Below are 15,433 nucleotides of genomic sequence, written 5' to 3' on the forward strand. Positions count from 1 at the left end.
GTCTATTATTTTCACATATCTGTTCTTCCAACAATTTTTTTCATTAATTTTTTTTCTTTACATCAACTTCTAGAGATCACATATGGCAGTGAACTTCAAGTTTCCAAATGATAAGTAGTTCAACTTCACAAGAAACATTATCCCCCAGACATATCTCAAATGAACATCCTAGCGTGCTCATTAGGTATATTTGGTTCATACTTAAGGGATATACTGAAGTTTTTTATAAGGAAACAATTATTTGGGGAAATATTTACAGGAAATAACAAAAAGGATAGCTCTTACATACTGTGCTAAGTGCTTTTCATCCAGTTCATTTAGTATCACGATAATCATGTGAGGTCTACAATATTAATTACTATTTTCAATGTGAGCCAAGAGTCACAGAAAGGATGAGCAATGTGCCTCTTGTCACAAGTCTGGATGACAGACTTGCAACTCAAATCATCTGAATGAAGAGTCCATCCTATCAGCCATAAGATTTTCCAGACTTTTCAGTGGTTTGAGTGGGTCTGAGAAATTTACAGTATGTGTTTCTTTGTTGCTAGTAAGCACCATGACTCTCGAATAAGAGTTTGAAGGGGCTCCTAAACTTAACTACAGGAGTCTTAGAACAAAGGAAAAGTGGAAGAAACACATTTTGCAAACATTGTATTAATGACATTTCTTAATTTTGTTTAGTAAAAGCCCTTTACAAACCAGTTCTGGACTGACCAACAGCTCAAAAGTCTAAGCTAAGATATTCTTTAATGTTGTTATTTTTTCAGCCTGATTGTAAAGAAAGTCTAGAATTTGATGATTTATGATCCATGTAAGTCATTTTTTGTGTTCTGGGGAGGCATTGACCTTAAAGCATGGCTCAAGTCCCTTCAAGTTTTAAGAGATAAGATTCCTTTACAAAAAACAAAGTCATTTGTAAGCTTCTGCCAATTTTCAATAGGAAGCCCAACAAGGTTGGCCTGTGTAGCAGAAAGGTTTTTCGGTCCTGTCCACCCCCACTGCGGATCCACAGCCGCTTATAAAATAATCATTCAGAGGCTTAATATTATTTATAACTACTTGGCCATTAGCTCAGGCTTATTACTGTCTAGCTCTTACACTTAAAGGCCTGTGCAGAGCACATGGACAAATCAGATAGAGAACAATGTTCTGACCTCCAAAAGGGTCTACAAGTATTTTCTTGATTCATAGGAAACCTTCCTAAGTGATTACTGGGTTTCCCAGATGGCTTCAGTTGAGGAAGAAACCGGCAGATACTTAAATGACTCCTTAGAATGAGCAGTTTGACATGACAGGCCAGCTTGAAGAACAGCACATTTGAGTCCTGACGCTTACCTATTATATCCATAGTATTCCAACCAGAGGGTCAAAGGGCTCTTCTTGAACCCCTGCATGGTACTGTCCTGTGATGAAACTCAATCCACAATTAACCTGAACAAAGAAACGGCATATGTGAATTTTATATTCAATGTATTAAAAGTACATTTTATGTTATCGAAATTAGGATGAAAGTCATTCATACATAGACATTCTATATACATATATACGTATATATATATAGAGAAAGTCTTGAATCTTTAATATTCTTAAATCTGTAATATGTACAAATCTGTTATATCTGTGAAATATACATTCTGTTTGCTTTTGATATTTCAATTCCAGACAAACAGGAACAGACTTGTTGAATGTTCAACAAAAATTAAGATCAGTTTAAACACTAGACACTTTAGAGATTATACATTTACTACATGGGACAAGAAAGTGTAATAAAACCTTTTTCGACTTTGCTATTTTTGTTGTTGTTTTGACAAGGTGTTGGGTTGTAGCCAAAGCTGGCCTAGAACTCCAGACCTTCCTACATCGCCCTCCTGAGTATAAGGTATGTGCTACCATGTCTGGCTTCAAACCTCTTTTAAATCAACATGGTAATTTACAATATTTCCATCTTGAAACAGTCTAGTCAAAGAATATTCAAGATCAAAGAAAGAGAAGAGAAGAGAGAGATTCTCAAGAGATTATAATATGGGGATTTATCTTGTGCAAGAAAACTGCAAGTCATCAGGAAACAGAGATTGTCAAAGTTAATAACATCATGGCCAAGTTAATAACATCATGATGTCTGCAGAGGCAGCCAAAAATTTTAAAACATAAAAATAAATAGACCTGGGGGCTGGAGAGATGGCTCATCGGTTAAGAGCACTGTCTGCTCCTTCAGAGGACCCAGGTTCAATTCCCAGCATCCACAGGGCAGCTCACACTTGTCTGTAACTCCAGTTCCAGGGATTCTGATGCCCTCACACAGACATACATACAAGCAAAACACCAATGACCATAAAAAATTAAAAATAACATAAAAAATAGACCAATTTTAGACAAGGATGCTGGTTTTGATTTGGGGACTACAACACAGCCATCTGTAAAATCTCCTCCATCTTCCAGCACTAACAGCCTGTGCACAGTGGAAGTTGGAATCTAATGCCTTTCAGGGAGTGCCTGGAGCTGCACCGGTGTGAACCAGGACAAGCCGAGGCAGAGTCAGATCTCTAGGGGGTCCCCACTCCACTCCCTGGAATTTCTGGACCCCATTACCTGCAGGCCCTGCTTCTGCTGGGGCTTGGAGAGAGAGCTAGAGCAGCAATGGGACTGTGAGGCAGAGCTGGGCAGAAGGACCCAGAAGGCCTAGCGTCCTACGGTTTAGCTACCCCTCCACCTATGGGGGAACAGACTTCACTCCAGTTCCCGACACCAGTCTTCTCTCTTGCTGCCCCTCAAGATAACAGCTTTTCTTTTTTTCATTCTTTTTTCTTCTTAATTTTTCCCCAAACTAAGCTTGTTAAGTCAATGAAATCAGTCAGTTCATGGCCAGGAACAAGGTTAGTACTTCATCTGCCAACCTAATGGTTCTTGTGTCCAGGGTCGAGGTTCTGGGTATTCCACAGGGAAGGAAGAAGCATGTTGGGTCTCTCCTCAGCTGAGCTAAGGCAACCTTTCTTGTTGAAGTGCTCCCAACAACTCCAGTAAACCTTTTCTGCTCCCCAGCCCCACCCACCAGACCTTCCCCCTAAAACTTTCACTTTTCAAATTCTCTTAGTGAGAATGAGATAACAATACAAGCCAACACAGATCCTGAGAGTGGAATGGAATATCCTTGCTCAGACCCTCACCCCAAGGTCTTTATCTGTTGCTAAGAAGCAGGAAAATATGTAAATAGAATTCCATGCCATGGCAACCCTAAGACAAAGATTCTGGCAGTCTTGAGATTGCTGTGAACTGGGAAAGAAAATGAGCTTGATTCCATCTGGCAGGATATTAGAAACAGATGCTCTTCCCTTCAAAGAGCACAGGCAAAGGGGTTAAGAACTTATGGAGATCAAAGATCACAGGACGGTTTCTCAGAGCAGCAATCATCTGGCTTCTATTTTTTTTCTTTTGAATCTAATGGAGTTGATGTTTCTTTTTGTGGTGGTTTGAATGAGAATGGTCTCCATTGACTCATATATTTAAATACTTGGTCCCGATTGGTGGAATGGTTTGGTAAGGATTAAGAGGTGTGGCCTTGTTGGAGGAGATGGGTCGCTGGAAGTGGGCTTTGAGACTTCAAAAGACTTGAGTCAGTTCCATTGTTCTCTCTCTGCCTTGTGACTGCTGATGAAGATACAAGCTCTCAGCTGATCCTCCTGCCATACCTTTGCTTTGTCATCCTGGACTCAAACTCTCTGAAACCATCAGCTCCATATTATAAGCTTTTTTTTTTTAAGTTGCAGCCACAACAGGTCCGAGAAACTGGAGAGGAAATGTGGCATTGGTGCGTAACACACAAGAGACTTACCTGAGGGGACAAAGCTTAATTCTCTTCTTTTTCTCTTCTGACTCTTCATTTTTCTCTTATCCCTTTTATACCACCTAAGATAAAAATTTCTATGCCATAAAAGATTACCTTACAACCACAAGTTACATACTTTCCAAAAACAAATTAAATCCTTACACAGGAAGAAATCACACTATAATCACGTTATGTGCTTTTCTTAGAAGCCCACATGTAGTTAAAGATTTTCCTTTGTAGTATTTCTCCCACCATAACGTCTTCATCCCAAAGCAATGATTTTTTTTTATTGTTGATTAACTAAGTTTTAAGCAAGCCAAGTCTACTTCTGCCAGTTCTGTTGTCCTGGCAGGCAGCTGTCTGTGGTTTTGGTGTAGCAGATTCGTGTCCTATTTCTACTCTACAAAACCTTAAACAAGTGGTCTTCTAGGTAACAACCACCTACTTTTCTCTATACACAATAGGGTTATTTAATTTCTTTACGTAACTTTGTCTTTTCAAAGTGCATACCAAAGCTGGTGATTAATTCTGTAAGCTACATGACCAAGGAACTCAGCCCTCACCTTAGGTGTAGGGGTGTAATTGCTTTCCTTGATCATCTTCCTATTTTTCCCCCATAGGCAGAATTCATGGGTCTACAATGCATGAAACTTTCTTGTTCTTATTTTTTATCCTCAGCAAATCTCACATTTAGCAAAGAGCAAGGTAACTTCTAAACTTATTTCTGTCTTTTTTTTAATCTCTCGAGCAATTGGCACAGCAGCCTAAACAATTTCCCTAATCATCTTCACTAACTGTCTCAACCACCTGTATCTTTTATGTTGACTTAGAAAGTTCAACTAAGTCATTTATCTAATTAAGCATCATTAATCTTATATAAAAATCATCTTCATTATGATATGCAAGGAAATTGCCCAGTGAGGAGTGGGAATTTCCCATGAAACATGTACTAGATACAATGGGATTCCTTCACATAGTAATCACACCATGCCAGATACAGAAAGAACACAATAGCAGCAGCAATCAGAAGAAGGCACAGCAGAAGCAAGAGGCATTCTGGAGACTATTCCCCAGGGCTTTGCCTCTCCAGAATGCACCCATCAGAGTTTTGCTATCTGGCAGGTTGTATTCCATGAGCTCCATTGCTGACTGCAGCTTCTCTGACACGGGAACTGAAAAGTAACAAAGATACTGTTTAATAAAAACTTTGAGACCAATATCTCTCTGGAATAAAAAGGAGTTTATGAAGCCGTTACAGATGCTGGCCAAAAATAAAAGGACTGGTCAGGACACAAGCTCACTGATCCACCAGAAGCATGGCCAGTAAGGGATACGGACACCAGAGAGATCAAAAGAACCATAGGGCTGTGGGATGTGTTTCTGTATGCTGTGAATAGGTGTTGTTCTGATTGGTTGATAAATAAAGCTGTTTGGCCAATGGTGAGGCAGAATAAGGTTAGGTGGTACATTCAAACTAGAGAGAGGAAGAAAGGAGAGTGGGGGGAGAGACAATGAACTGCTGCCAGGAGAAGCAAGATGTGAAAGTACTGGTAAGCCATGAAGCCACGTGGCAATGCATAGATTATTAGAAATGGACTGAGTTAAGTTGTAAGAGCTAGCTAGTGAGAAGCCTGAGCCAATAGGCTATAACATTGATAATTAATATAAACCCCTGGGTAATTATTTTATAAGTGGCTGTGGGACCGCGAGGCTGGGTGGGACCAGAGAAACTCATAGCTACATTTGGCGCCCAATGTGGTAGCAAGAATCTCCACCCAAAACCTGAGATAGTGTTTAAAAAAGGGTTCTAAGCCGGGCGGTGGTGGCGCACACCTTTAATCCCAGCACTCGGGAGGCAGAGCCAGGCGGATCTCTGTGAGTTTGAGGCCAGCCTGGGCTACCAAGTGAGTTCCAGGAAAGGCTCAAAGCTACACAGAGAAACCCTGTCTCGGAAAAAAAAAAAAAAAAAAAAAGGGTTCTAAAATGGAGCCAAGAGCAGCTTCCTAGTTGTGTCTCTCAGGCAAGCTATGATACAGCAACACCGCAATGTGCAGAATTGAGCTACAGTAGGCCAGTTCGTGGCATGTGGGCTTGACTTACAGCATGGCGGATTCCTGCCACAGTACACAGAGGTATCTCCAAGCTGTGCAGTGTAGTGCATAGTGGATTTAGCTTTTGATAGTATAGGAAAAAAAAAAGTTTCTGGGCTATGCGCTGCTGGATGGAAGCATACACTCGCTGCTCCCAGACTCCGTGGTGAGCATGGATCCCAGAGCTGGTGGTAAAGGTACCTCTGCCATGTTGGGAAGCTGAGGGGGGCGGAGTCAACATCAAAGTCACCGTGCAGCTTAACAGTTTAAAACTTATCCTGGTCAGAGAGGGATTACAGATTCATAATAAGACTGATTCAGATGGAATAAAACTCTAAATGGTTTACAGTGTGTGTAAAAATGTATGTAGGCTTGGAAGAGAGAGGAAAGGAGTATATATAGTTACATAAAGAAATAGATAAAGGAATATATACAATTATATAAAGAAAGAAATAGTTTTTAAAAATAAAGTCTTTAAAGAGACAATAAAAGTAATATAAAAGTTAAGCCATGTAAAGATGAAAATTACACAAAGAATCTGGATGCTGCCTATTATTACATTGTCTTTGGGATTTTTAACTACAGAAAGCCATTTGATTGTAAAGGCTGATGGGTGTTTAGAACACAGTTGGGTACTGTAATACTGTTTTAGGAAAGAAATAGTAGTAGGGTTCCCCTTTAGGGTCCATGACCTTACGAGCCATGGCCAGCTAGCTCTATTTAATTGTACCAGGCATGAATTCCTTCCTGTTGAGCAGGTCTTACGTCCAATCAGATGGCTATTGGTTTCCCCCAAGATATAAGTGCCACTGTTGCACACCCTTGGGTAGACCTTGCCTTGCTTGTCATTGTGGCGCACAGGTATTACAGTTGCGTCCGACTACTGATTGCTTTTCTCCCTTGGCAGCTTGCCCTGCACCTCCAGATACTATGAGAACTAGTCCTCAGGGAGGAGGCTTCCACATCAGGTTCCATGATGATTTCTCCAAATTCCTATGTTAGAAGTGTATGATGTCTTCAGCAGTGAGGTCTCACCTTCAAGTTCTGGAAGGCAATCAAACAATAGCAACAGCCTATATTGTTCTGGAAATCTCAGCTTCAGAGGTTTCCCATGCCTGGCACTGGGGCTTTGTTAGGTAGTCTAAGGCATCTGAGGGGGGAGCATTCACACCCCAAATAGCACAATTTCATTGAAATTATTTACACGTGTATACACATATACATTGTATGTGTTGTTTTAAGTGAACATAAAAGAATGCTTCCCTATGGCTTTTTCAATCATCCTTAGTGTTCTTTTCCATCCTGCCTCTCCCTTGCTCTCTCTAATGCCCTACTCTCCCCTCCCCAGATGAATTCCATCCTCCCATTTTCCCTGTTTCCCCCTTCATAGAGCCTGTGTCACACCATCCCCTTCTTAGGAGCCTCTTCCGACACACCCTGCTTCCTTTTTACTTCCCTGGTTTCTGCTAATTACTCCCGGTTATATGCTCACATCTAAAGATTTCAAACTGGGATCCACAAACAACAGAGAACATGAGGTATTTGATTTTCTGAGTCTGGGTTACCTCACCCAGCATAATATTTTCTAGTTCCACCCATTTTCTTGCAAATTTCATGATTTTATTCTCCTTTACAACTGAATAGAAATCTGTAGTGTGTGTGTACCACATTTTTATCATCAGTTCATCAGTTGAAGGAAATTTGGGCTGTTTCCACTTCCTAGCTATTGTGAATAAGTGATTATCTGTGGAGTGGGATGAGACCTTATGACAAAGAGTGGTATAGCTGGGCCATATGGTAAATCTACTTTTTACCTTTTTAAGAATTCTCTACACTGATTTCCAGGGTGGCTGTGCCAGTTTGCAATCTCACCAACAGTAAAAGATGGCTTACCTTTTGCTGAATCCTCTAGAATTTGTTGTTAGCTGTTTTCTTGATCATAGCCATTCTGCTTAGGGTAAGATGAAATATCAGTGTAGGTACAATTTGCATTTCCCTAACTGCCAACAGTGTTGAACGTTCTTTGAGGTTATTTCGTAGCCAATTTCATTCTTCTTTTAAGAACTCTGTTCAGATCCATAGCTCATTTTTTAAACTTGTGTTTCTTGACTAATATTTTATTTTCTATGCATGAATGTTTTGCCTGCCTATACGTATATGAACCAGGTGAGTGTCTGGTGTCCACGGAGGTAACAAAAAGGCGTTGGCGTCCGTGGAACTGGAGATACAGATGGTTGTGAGACACCAAGTGTAGGCTGAGACTTAAACACAGTTCCTCTGCAGAAAGTAACAAGTGCTGAGCCATCCTGAGTTCTGTGTATGTTAAAGGCTGCTTTGTGTCTCTGGATGGGGTTTACTTCAAAGTCTATGTGTTGCTGAGGAGAGTGTGTATTTTTTGTGTGTGTGTGTGTTGGGTAGAATATCATATAGATATCTCTTAGGTCCACTTGATGATGTAAGATGTCATTCAATTCTGAGGTTCCTCTCTTTATTTTTTTGTCCAGGTGACCTGTCTATTGAAGAGACTGGGGTGTTGAAATCACCTGTATTAGGTGCCCCAGAGTGGTGCATCTATGTTTAGTATTGTGATATTTTCCTGATTAACTGATCCCTTGATTAGAATGAGGTGTCCTTCTGTGTCTCTTCTGATCAGTTTTAGTTTGAAGTCTATTGTGTAGGTATTAGGATGGCAATGCCTGCCTGCTACTTGATCTCCTTTGTTTGGAATACTTCTTTCTATCCTTTTAAATGGTATCTATAGCTTTAAAGCTGAGTGTCTTGTAGACAATAGATAGGTTGATTTTGTTTCTTGATCTGTTCAGTCAGCCTGTGTCATTAGGTTGTAGAATCAGTCCATTCCTATTTAGAGTTATTAAAAGGTGCATGTGTAGATCGCAGTCATTTTGATGGTTTTTTTGTTTTTGAAATTCCAACAGAGATGGGGGAAAGTTCATGAGGCCTCCACCTTTAGATGAAGAACTACAAGCAATTAACATCTGCCAAGAGAAGGAGAATTAGTCTTCTCCAGCGATGAGCCCCGATTGTTTATCCAATGCCAAATGGTCACCCCTAAAAACATATGTGCAGGCAACACAGAATGGACTAAACAGGACACATTTCTATATTCTTTTATATGTACATGTAACAGTGATGATTTAAAAACAGGAGGCCATGAGTTGGAGGACAAACATGGGGGGGATATGAAGGAGGAAACAGGGGTAATTGGTGTGAATATATTTTAATTAATCTTAAAAAAAATCTAATGTTGAAGACTTACATTTAAATTTTTCTGTAACACTGACTTTAAATTCTATAGGCACTTAAATACATCAGTGATGATGCCCATATAATTATCAGTTTATTGCCGAGAGCTTTGACAACCACATCTTTATCAAAGTTATATAACAGCAATTACTTTTTAAGACAAGGCATTAAGGAATACATACATAGTTCAAAGTTGCTGCCTACCTCACATTGATTATTTTTAATATGTATATTTTAATTTTATGTCTATGGATGTTTTGCCTGTATACATGTCTGTGCACTATGTGTGTACCTGGTGCCAGTGGAGGCCAGAAGAGGGTGTTGGATTCCTGGAACTGGAGCTACAGACAGTTGTAAACTACTGTATGGGTGCTGGGAATCAAACCCAGGTCCTCTGGAAGAGCAACCAGTGCTCTTAACTACTGAGCCATCTCTCCAGCCCATTACATTCTTTTTTGATGTGTTACTTTATAGATGATTCTCAACTTGTGAGTTGTGACCCCTTTGTGGGTCTAACAACCCTTTCACAGAGCTTACACGACTGATATCCTATACATCAGATATTTACATTACGATTCATAACAGTAACAAAATTACAGTTATGAAGTAGCAATGAAAATAATTTTATGGCTGAGGGGGTCACCACAACATGAGGAACTGTATTAAAAAGTCACAGCATCAGGAAGGTTGAGAACCATTGCTCTAACTATGCAGCATGAAATCTGGAACTGCAGAATTAGCACCAGGTGTATGCACTTTGAATCTGCAGATTCTCCTGCTGCACAGAAGGCTTGGATTTTAGCAAGTCCGTGGGTAATTCATATGCACAAATAAAAGGATCAAATAAATGTAAAGTGTCAAGGTCATAACAGAGAACGTTCGGGGGTGGAATGGAGCTCAGTGAGTAGAATTCTTATGTAGCCTGCACAGAGCCCTGGGGTCCATCCCCGGCACTGCATAGAAAGGCACCAGCACACACGTCTGCACTCAGTACTCTGGAGGCCAAGGCAGGAGGAGCAGACATTCAAGTCACCTTTGACTGCACTCGGGAGTTCAAAGTCAGTCTAAAATACACAAGAGACTGTGTCCAAAAAAAATTTTTTTTAAAGGAGAGAAGTCCTAGGAATTCCAAAAACCCTGACTGGGAAGACGGGATTGATAATACTAGGAGATTCTGAAACAAATCAAGATAGCCAACGACACTGGCGAAAGACACGAAGGGGGAAACGTGCACAATTAAATACGGCTGATAGTTTAATAGTATCGTGTCAATACCGACAGATGCGCTGTGGCTGTGCGCTTGTTAGCGCTAGCAGGAGCCAGGGGAAGGCTGTACACCAGTGCTCTGCTGGATCTACAACTTTACTAGAATATAATGATTTTTTTTTTTTTTTCGAGACAGGGTTTCTCTGCGTAGCTTTGCGCCTTTCCTGGAGCTCACTTGATAGCCCAGGCTGGCCTCGAACTCACAGAGATCCACCTGCCTCTGCCTCCCGAGTGCTGGGATTAAAGGCGTGCGCCACCACTGCCCGGCTAGAATATAATGATATTTACAGTTATAGTTTTCGTTTTAGCTGGGCGGTGGTGGCGCACGCCTTTAATCCCAGCACTCGGGAGGCAGAGGCAGATAGATCTCTGTGAGCTTGAGGCCAGCCTGGTCTCCAGAGCAAGTTCCAATGAAGCCAGGGCTACACTGAGAAACCCTGTCTCAAAAAAAAAATATTTATTATTTTTAATTTTAAGGCCTTGACTTAAGTTTAAGCTCTAGTATTTTTAAGCTCGGTGACTCACTAAGGAATGGATTGGGATGGATGCTCCTTCCGCTCCACTGGAGAACCACAGAATGGCTGTGTTCCTCAGAGTTTGTCCTGCTTTATTCCCACAAAGCAAACAACCATCGATGAGCAGTTGCTGAAAGGAGGAATCTTGGCAACAAGCGTGAAATTATATTTGAGGTGATTCATTTCCACTGCTTACCCTTCCAAAGTGCAGAGGCCTGAAGAAATTCTCCCAACTGGCGAAGCCCCCCGGGAACCTCTTTAAAAGCTATCAGGCTTTTCTAAAGGAAACTTACTCAGCCAAAAATATTTCCAGAAGAGAGAGTTCTGTTTTGAGAAACATTAAAAATAAATTTTTGTGAGAGACTGTGAACATACAATCCCACTTGTTAAAGAGCGGTGGAATTTGTTAGGTGGGGTGGAAGCAGGCAGCAAATCAAGGCAGGCATCTCCAGAGGAGGAAGGCCTCAGGCTCTCCCGGAAGTGAGGCTGTCCATCTGCAGGTCAGTCCCCCTGCAGTCTGGAAGTGTGTAGATGCCAGCGGGGTTGGCATGTGGCTTCCCCAGGAGTTATCAGTCAGACCAGCTTTCCCGTCCCCAGGTCCCAGCCCACCTGAGGCTTTTTAGGTCAACAACCCTTCGGAATCAGTAACATTTTGTTTCCATTTTCCCCTAGGGTTATCAAAGCGCTTCTAGAATTACACAAATAAAGTTGTTATTTGCCACTCAAATTGAACTTTATAAATTTAAGCTGTAATTTAAAATACATCTGCTTGTACTTGTCGTATTATTGAAACTTTCTGCCTCCCGAGTCCTGGCAAGTAGGGAGACTATCCCAGGAATGCTTTTGGCAGTTACAAAACAAAGCTGCTTGGCGGAGATCATTTCCCTAGACGCCCTCCCTCCCACACCTCCATACTCTTCTGTCCTGACTGTGTCTGGCCTTCCAGGCTTTTTCTTCTTCCAACAGCTTTTGCTTCCCTCTCCTTACTGTGTCTAGTTCAAGCAAGACTCTGAATTGAAGGACGTGGCCTCAGAGCAGGGGGACTTCCTCCTTCTCACTACTCCCCACATTCAACAAGATGCTCTCTGGAAGGTTGCCCTTTTCTCTCAGAGTTTAACTCGTGAAGTCTCCTTCAACACAGGAATGAAGCATATTCCGTTGGCGGCGTTTGCGTTGTGTTTGGGGTTGGCTTGGCTTGGTGTCAAAGCTCCCTGGACGGTTTCTACAATCATGTCTCTATAGAGTAGAAGTCATCCGGGAAACTCTCCGCGATGCCATTTAGGATAGGGTGCTTCCAGAGGAACTAGCAAGACCATTTTAATGGCTTGAATGGGTGGTGTGCTCAGAGCCAGAAGGTCCCAGAGAATGTGCTTTCCACATCCCTCAGTTCTCTTCCTGCCCTGTCATTACTGCGGAAGAAAACTGTGTACCCACAGTGAGAGTGCTCAGCCAGTACTTGTTGGTTTTACATGACCCATTTTAGCTGCTTGGAGTTGCACTTGGTAGTTTGATATTATCTGTCTACTCCTAGATGACTTTTATAACTATGGTCCTAGATTATTATCGTACAATGATTTTAATCCCTATCTGGATTAATTTAAATATCTGATGTCTTCTCCCTTTGAGCACCAAAACAAAAACATTACTTAAATTTTTTTTTTTTATGGAATTGTCGTTTATATAGTCTGCCTTGCCTTTAAAACAGGTTATACTTTACGATGTCTGGGTGAAACCTATTTTGAAACATGACGCCCGCCCCAAGGAGGGAAAGAGACAGCAGCCTGTTTTATGTTACCACAGCTCACTCTCTTTAGAATTCTCGTGTCATACTTTAGTGTCCCCTTTTCTCCCTAGGGTCACAATCTGTGCCTACACAGTGGCTAATATGCCTGTCTGTGTTCTTTCTAGCATCTTCTAATCTGATGGAATGATATGTGGAACCATAAAACTACATAGAAAATTAAAGTCTTTAGACCTGGAGCGCAGTGGGTGTGATGACCGCTCACATGAACATATGTATGCTTTGAGTGTGACCCAAGTGAAGCAAAGGAAGTGAGAAAGAAAATAATGTGACTCATTAGACACAATTCTTTTAAGAGTCTCTTCCGGGGGCTGGAGAGATGGCCCAGTGCTTAAGAGCACTTGTTGCTCTCATAGAGAACCCTGGTTCCATTCCCAACACCCACTTGACAGCTCACAACCATTTGTAACTCAAGTTTCAGGGGGTCTGATGCCGTCTTCTGACCTCCGCAACAAGATTATGCCATTTTTGAGATGTATTTCATATATACACTGTGTGTGTGTATATATATATATGAAAATGTGTTTGTCAGGGTGTTACTCAAAGCAAGATACAGAACATTTCCATTATCCATGGAAGTTCTCTTAGGCTTTTCAAACCAATGCCCATCTGCCCCTCACACAACTGGAAGCCACCCTCCTAATGTCTATCTCTGTCCATGTTTGCTTGCCCTGGAACTGCTGATTGATGGCTTTGTATGATATATAAATATAACACAATTTGTGGATCCGTTCCTCTGCTGGAGTTTGGGTTGTTTTTGGTGTGGAAACTGTCACTATCAGTCCCTTTTCTTGTGCTGTAACAAAATGCTGGACAAAAGCCAGTTGAGGAGGAAAAGATTGGTTGTTCATTGTTTGAGAATATAGTCCAGCATGGAGCGGGAAGCACAGGGCACATTGCAGTCACATCCAGGAAGCAGAGGAGATTGACGCCGGTGTTCAGCTGGATTTCTCCCTTTCATTCAGTCTGAGCCTCCAGCTCATGGGAAAGGGACTGCCCATATTCAGGATGGATTTTCACTGCTCAGTTAAACCTTCTGGAAACATCTTTACAGACACACCTATGTTTCTATGCTGACGATAAATACAATGTAGTTGACAATGAAGAGTAATCATCACAGGATATTACTAATAAAAGTCCTTAGGAATATTGAAGATATTGTGGACATGTACTCTAGTTTTCTTGGCTAAAGACATAAGTGTGGAATTTTTATTACCGGTTTTTATATGACTCTTATACAAAATTATTTCTTCAGTTATATTTATTGGCTTTTAATTTTTAGAATTTTCCTATAATCAAAGCAAGTGAAATGTAAGTACTGTTTTAGAAAAGAAAAAAAAGTAGAGAAAAAGAGTGTGATGGGTAGAAGAAGAAAAGGCCCCAAGGGGAAAGATAGGATGCTTTTAAGGACTCAAAAGATGGTAGGAGATGACAGTGTGTAGAGTCAGACTAGGAAGGACCTGTCAGGACACACTCAGTATGCCAGATTCCATCTTTACTGAATTCCATGGATGGTCTTTGGAAATAGAATAGTTTGGGTTAGGGAGGATGCCTGTGAAGGGGAAGCGAAAGAATTCCTGTAGTAGAGTCTTGGAGAAATGGGCATGCTAGACTTGGGATGCAGAGATGAGGGCAGATATAAAATATTTGGGGACTAGAATGCGAGTTCCTATTGTCAACTGAAAGAAATTAATTTCTATGTAAGAAAGCAATTTAAACACAGTCAAATAATTTAGCAAGTGCTATTGTTGAAATCTCAATTTACCTTTCTTGGGGAAGGGTCTCTTAGTCAGTATTCTATCGCTGTGAAGAGACGCCATGACCACGGCAACTCATAAAAGAAAGCATGTAATCGAAGCTTGCTCACAGTTTCAGAGGCTTATTCCATTATCATCATGGTGGGGAGCAAGGCAGCCACACAGGCAGACATGGTGCTGGAGGAGAAGCTGAGAGTTCTGCATCCTGATCCACAGGCAGCATGAAGAGAGAGCTATTGGGCCTGGCTTGGGCTTTTGAAAATCTCAAAGCCCACCCCCCAAGTGACACACTTCCTCCAAGGCCACGCCCCCTAGTCCCTTCCAATGGTGCCACTCCCTAGGGACCAAGCATTCAACTCCATAGGCCTTTGGGGGCCATTCTCATTCAAACATGGGATAGCAGGTCTTGGGAAGCTGAGTGTGTAGTCAGGATATCTGGGAAGTATGTAGCTCCACACTGTCCTCAGGCAGTCTTGCTGTGGTCTGTGGGGGTGGGCACATAAAAATATTCAATCTAAATAATGATTAAGGTACGTGTGGGAGCCATGTGTTTACTATGAGATTACGGCAGTTGAGTATGGTGGCACATGCCGTTAATTCCAGCACTCAGAAGGCAGAGGCAGGTGGAGCTCTGCGATTTTTAGGCCAGCCTGGCCTATATAATGAGCTCCAGAAAATTCAGGGCTACATAAAGAAACGCTGTCTCAAAACAAACAAGAAAAAATAAATTACAACATCAGTAGCAATAGGAATTTTCACTTCCATTCTAATCTGGTAGGACACATTGCTTATTATTTTTTTGAGATTAGAATATAATCACTTTTCTCCCTTTCCTTTCCCCCTCCCTCCAAACCCTCTCATACACCCCTCCCCACTCTCCTTCAAATTCTCGGTCTCTTTTTTCACTAATTGCTATT

The 15,433-nt window shown here is 41.5% G+C and overlaps 1 protein-coding gene across 2 annotated transcripts in view; it reads right to left on the reverse strand.

Annotated features, from left to right (window-relative positions):
• Positions 1 to 3,191, reverse strand: part of LOC102918693 (phosphatidylinositol 3,4,5-trisphosphate 3-phosphatase TPTE2-like) — an 82,536-nt gene extending 79,345 nt beyond the window's left edge. Inside the window, exons 1-2 of one of the 2 annotated variants that reach the window (XM_042262629.2) lie at positions 2,590 to 3,191; positions 1,336 to 1,431 (exon numbers count right to left, since the gene is read on the reverse strand). In XM_042262629.2, coding sequence (XP_042118563.1) covers positions 1,336 to 1,394 — 59 coding nt within the window. In that variant the 5' untranslated portion in view covers positions 1,395 to 1,431; positions 2,590 to 3,191. The remainder of the gene's footprint in view (positions 1 to 1,335; positions 1,432 to 2,589) is intronic. The other variant, XM_042262634.2, reaches the window with a different exon arrangement.
• Positions 3,192 to 15,433: the final 12,242 nt, after the last annotated feature.

This window comes from Peromyscus maniculatus, chromosome 17 (assembly GCF_049852395.1).
Source record: "Peromyscus maniculatus bairdii isolate BWxNUB_F1_BW_parent chromosome 17, HU_Pman_BW_mat_3.1, whole genome shotgun sequence".
In the NCBI taxonomy this organism is placed as follows: Eukaryota; Metazoa; Chordata; class Mammalia; order Rodentia; family Cricetidae; genus Peromyscus; species Peromyscus maniculatus.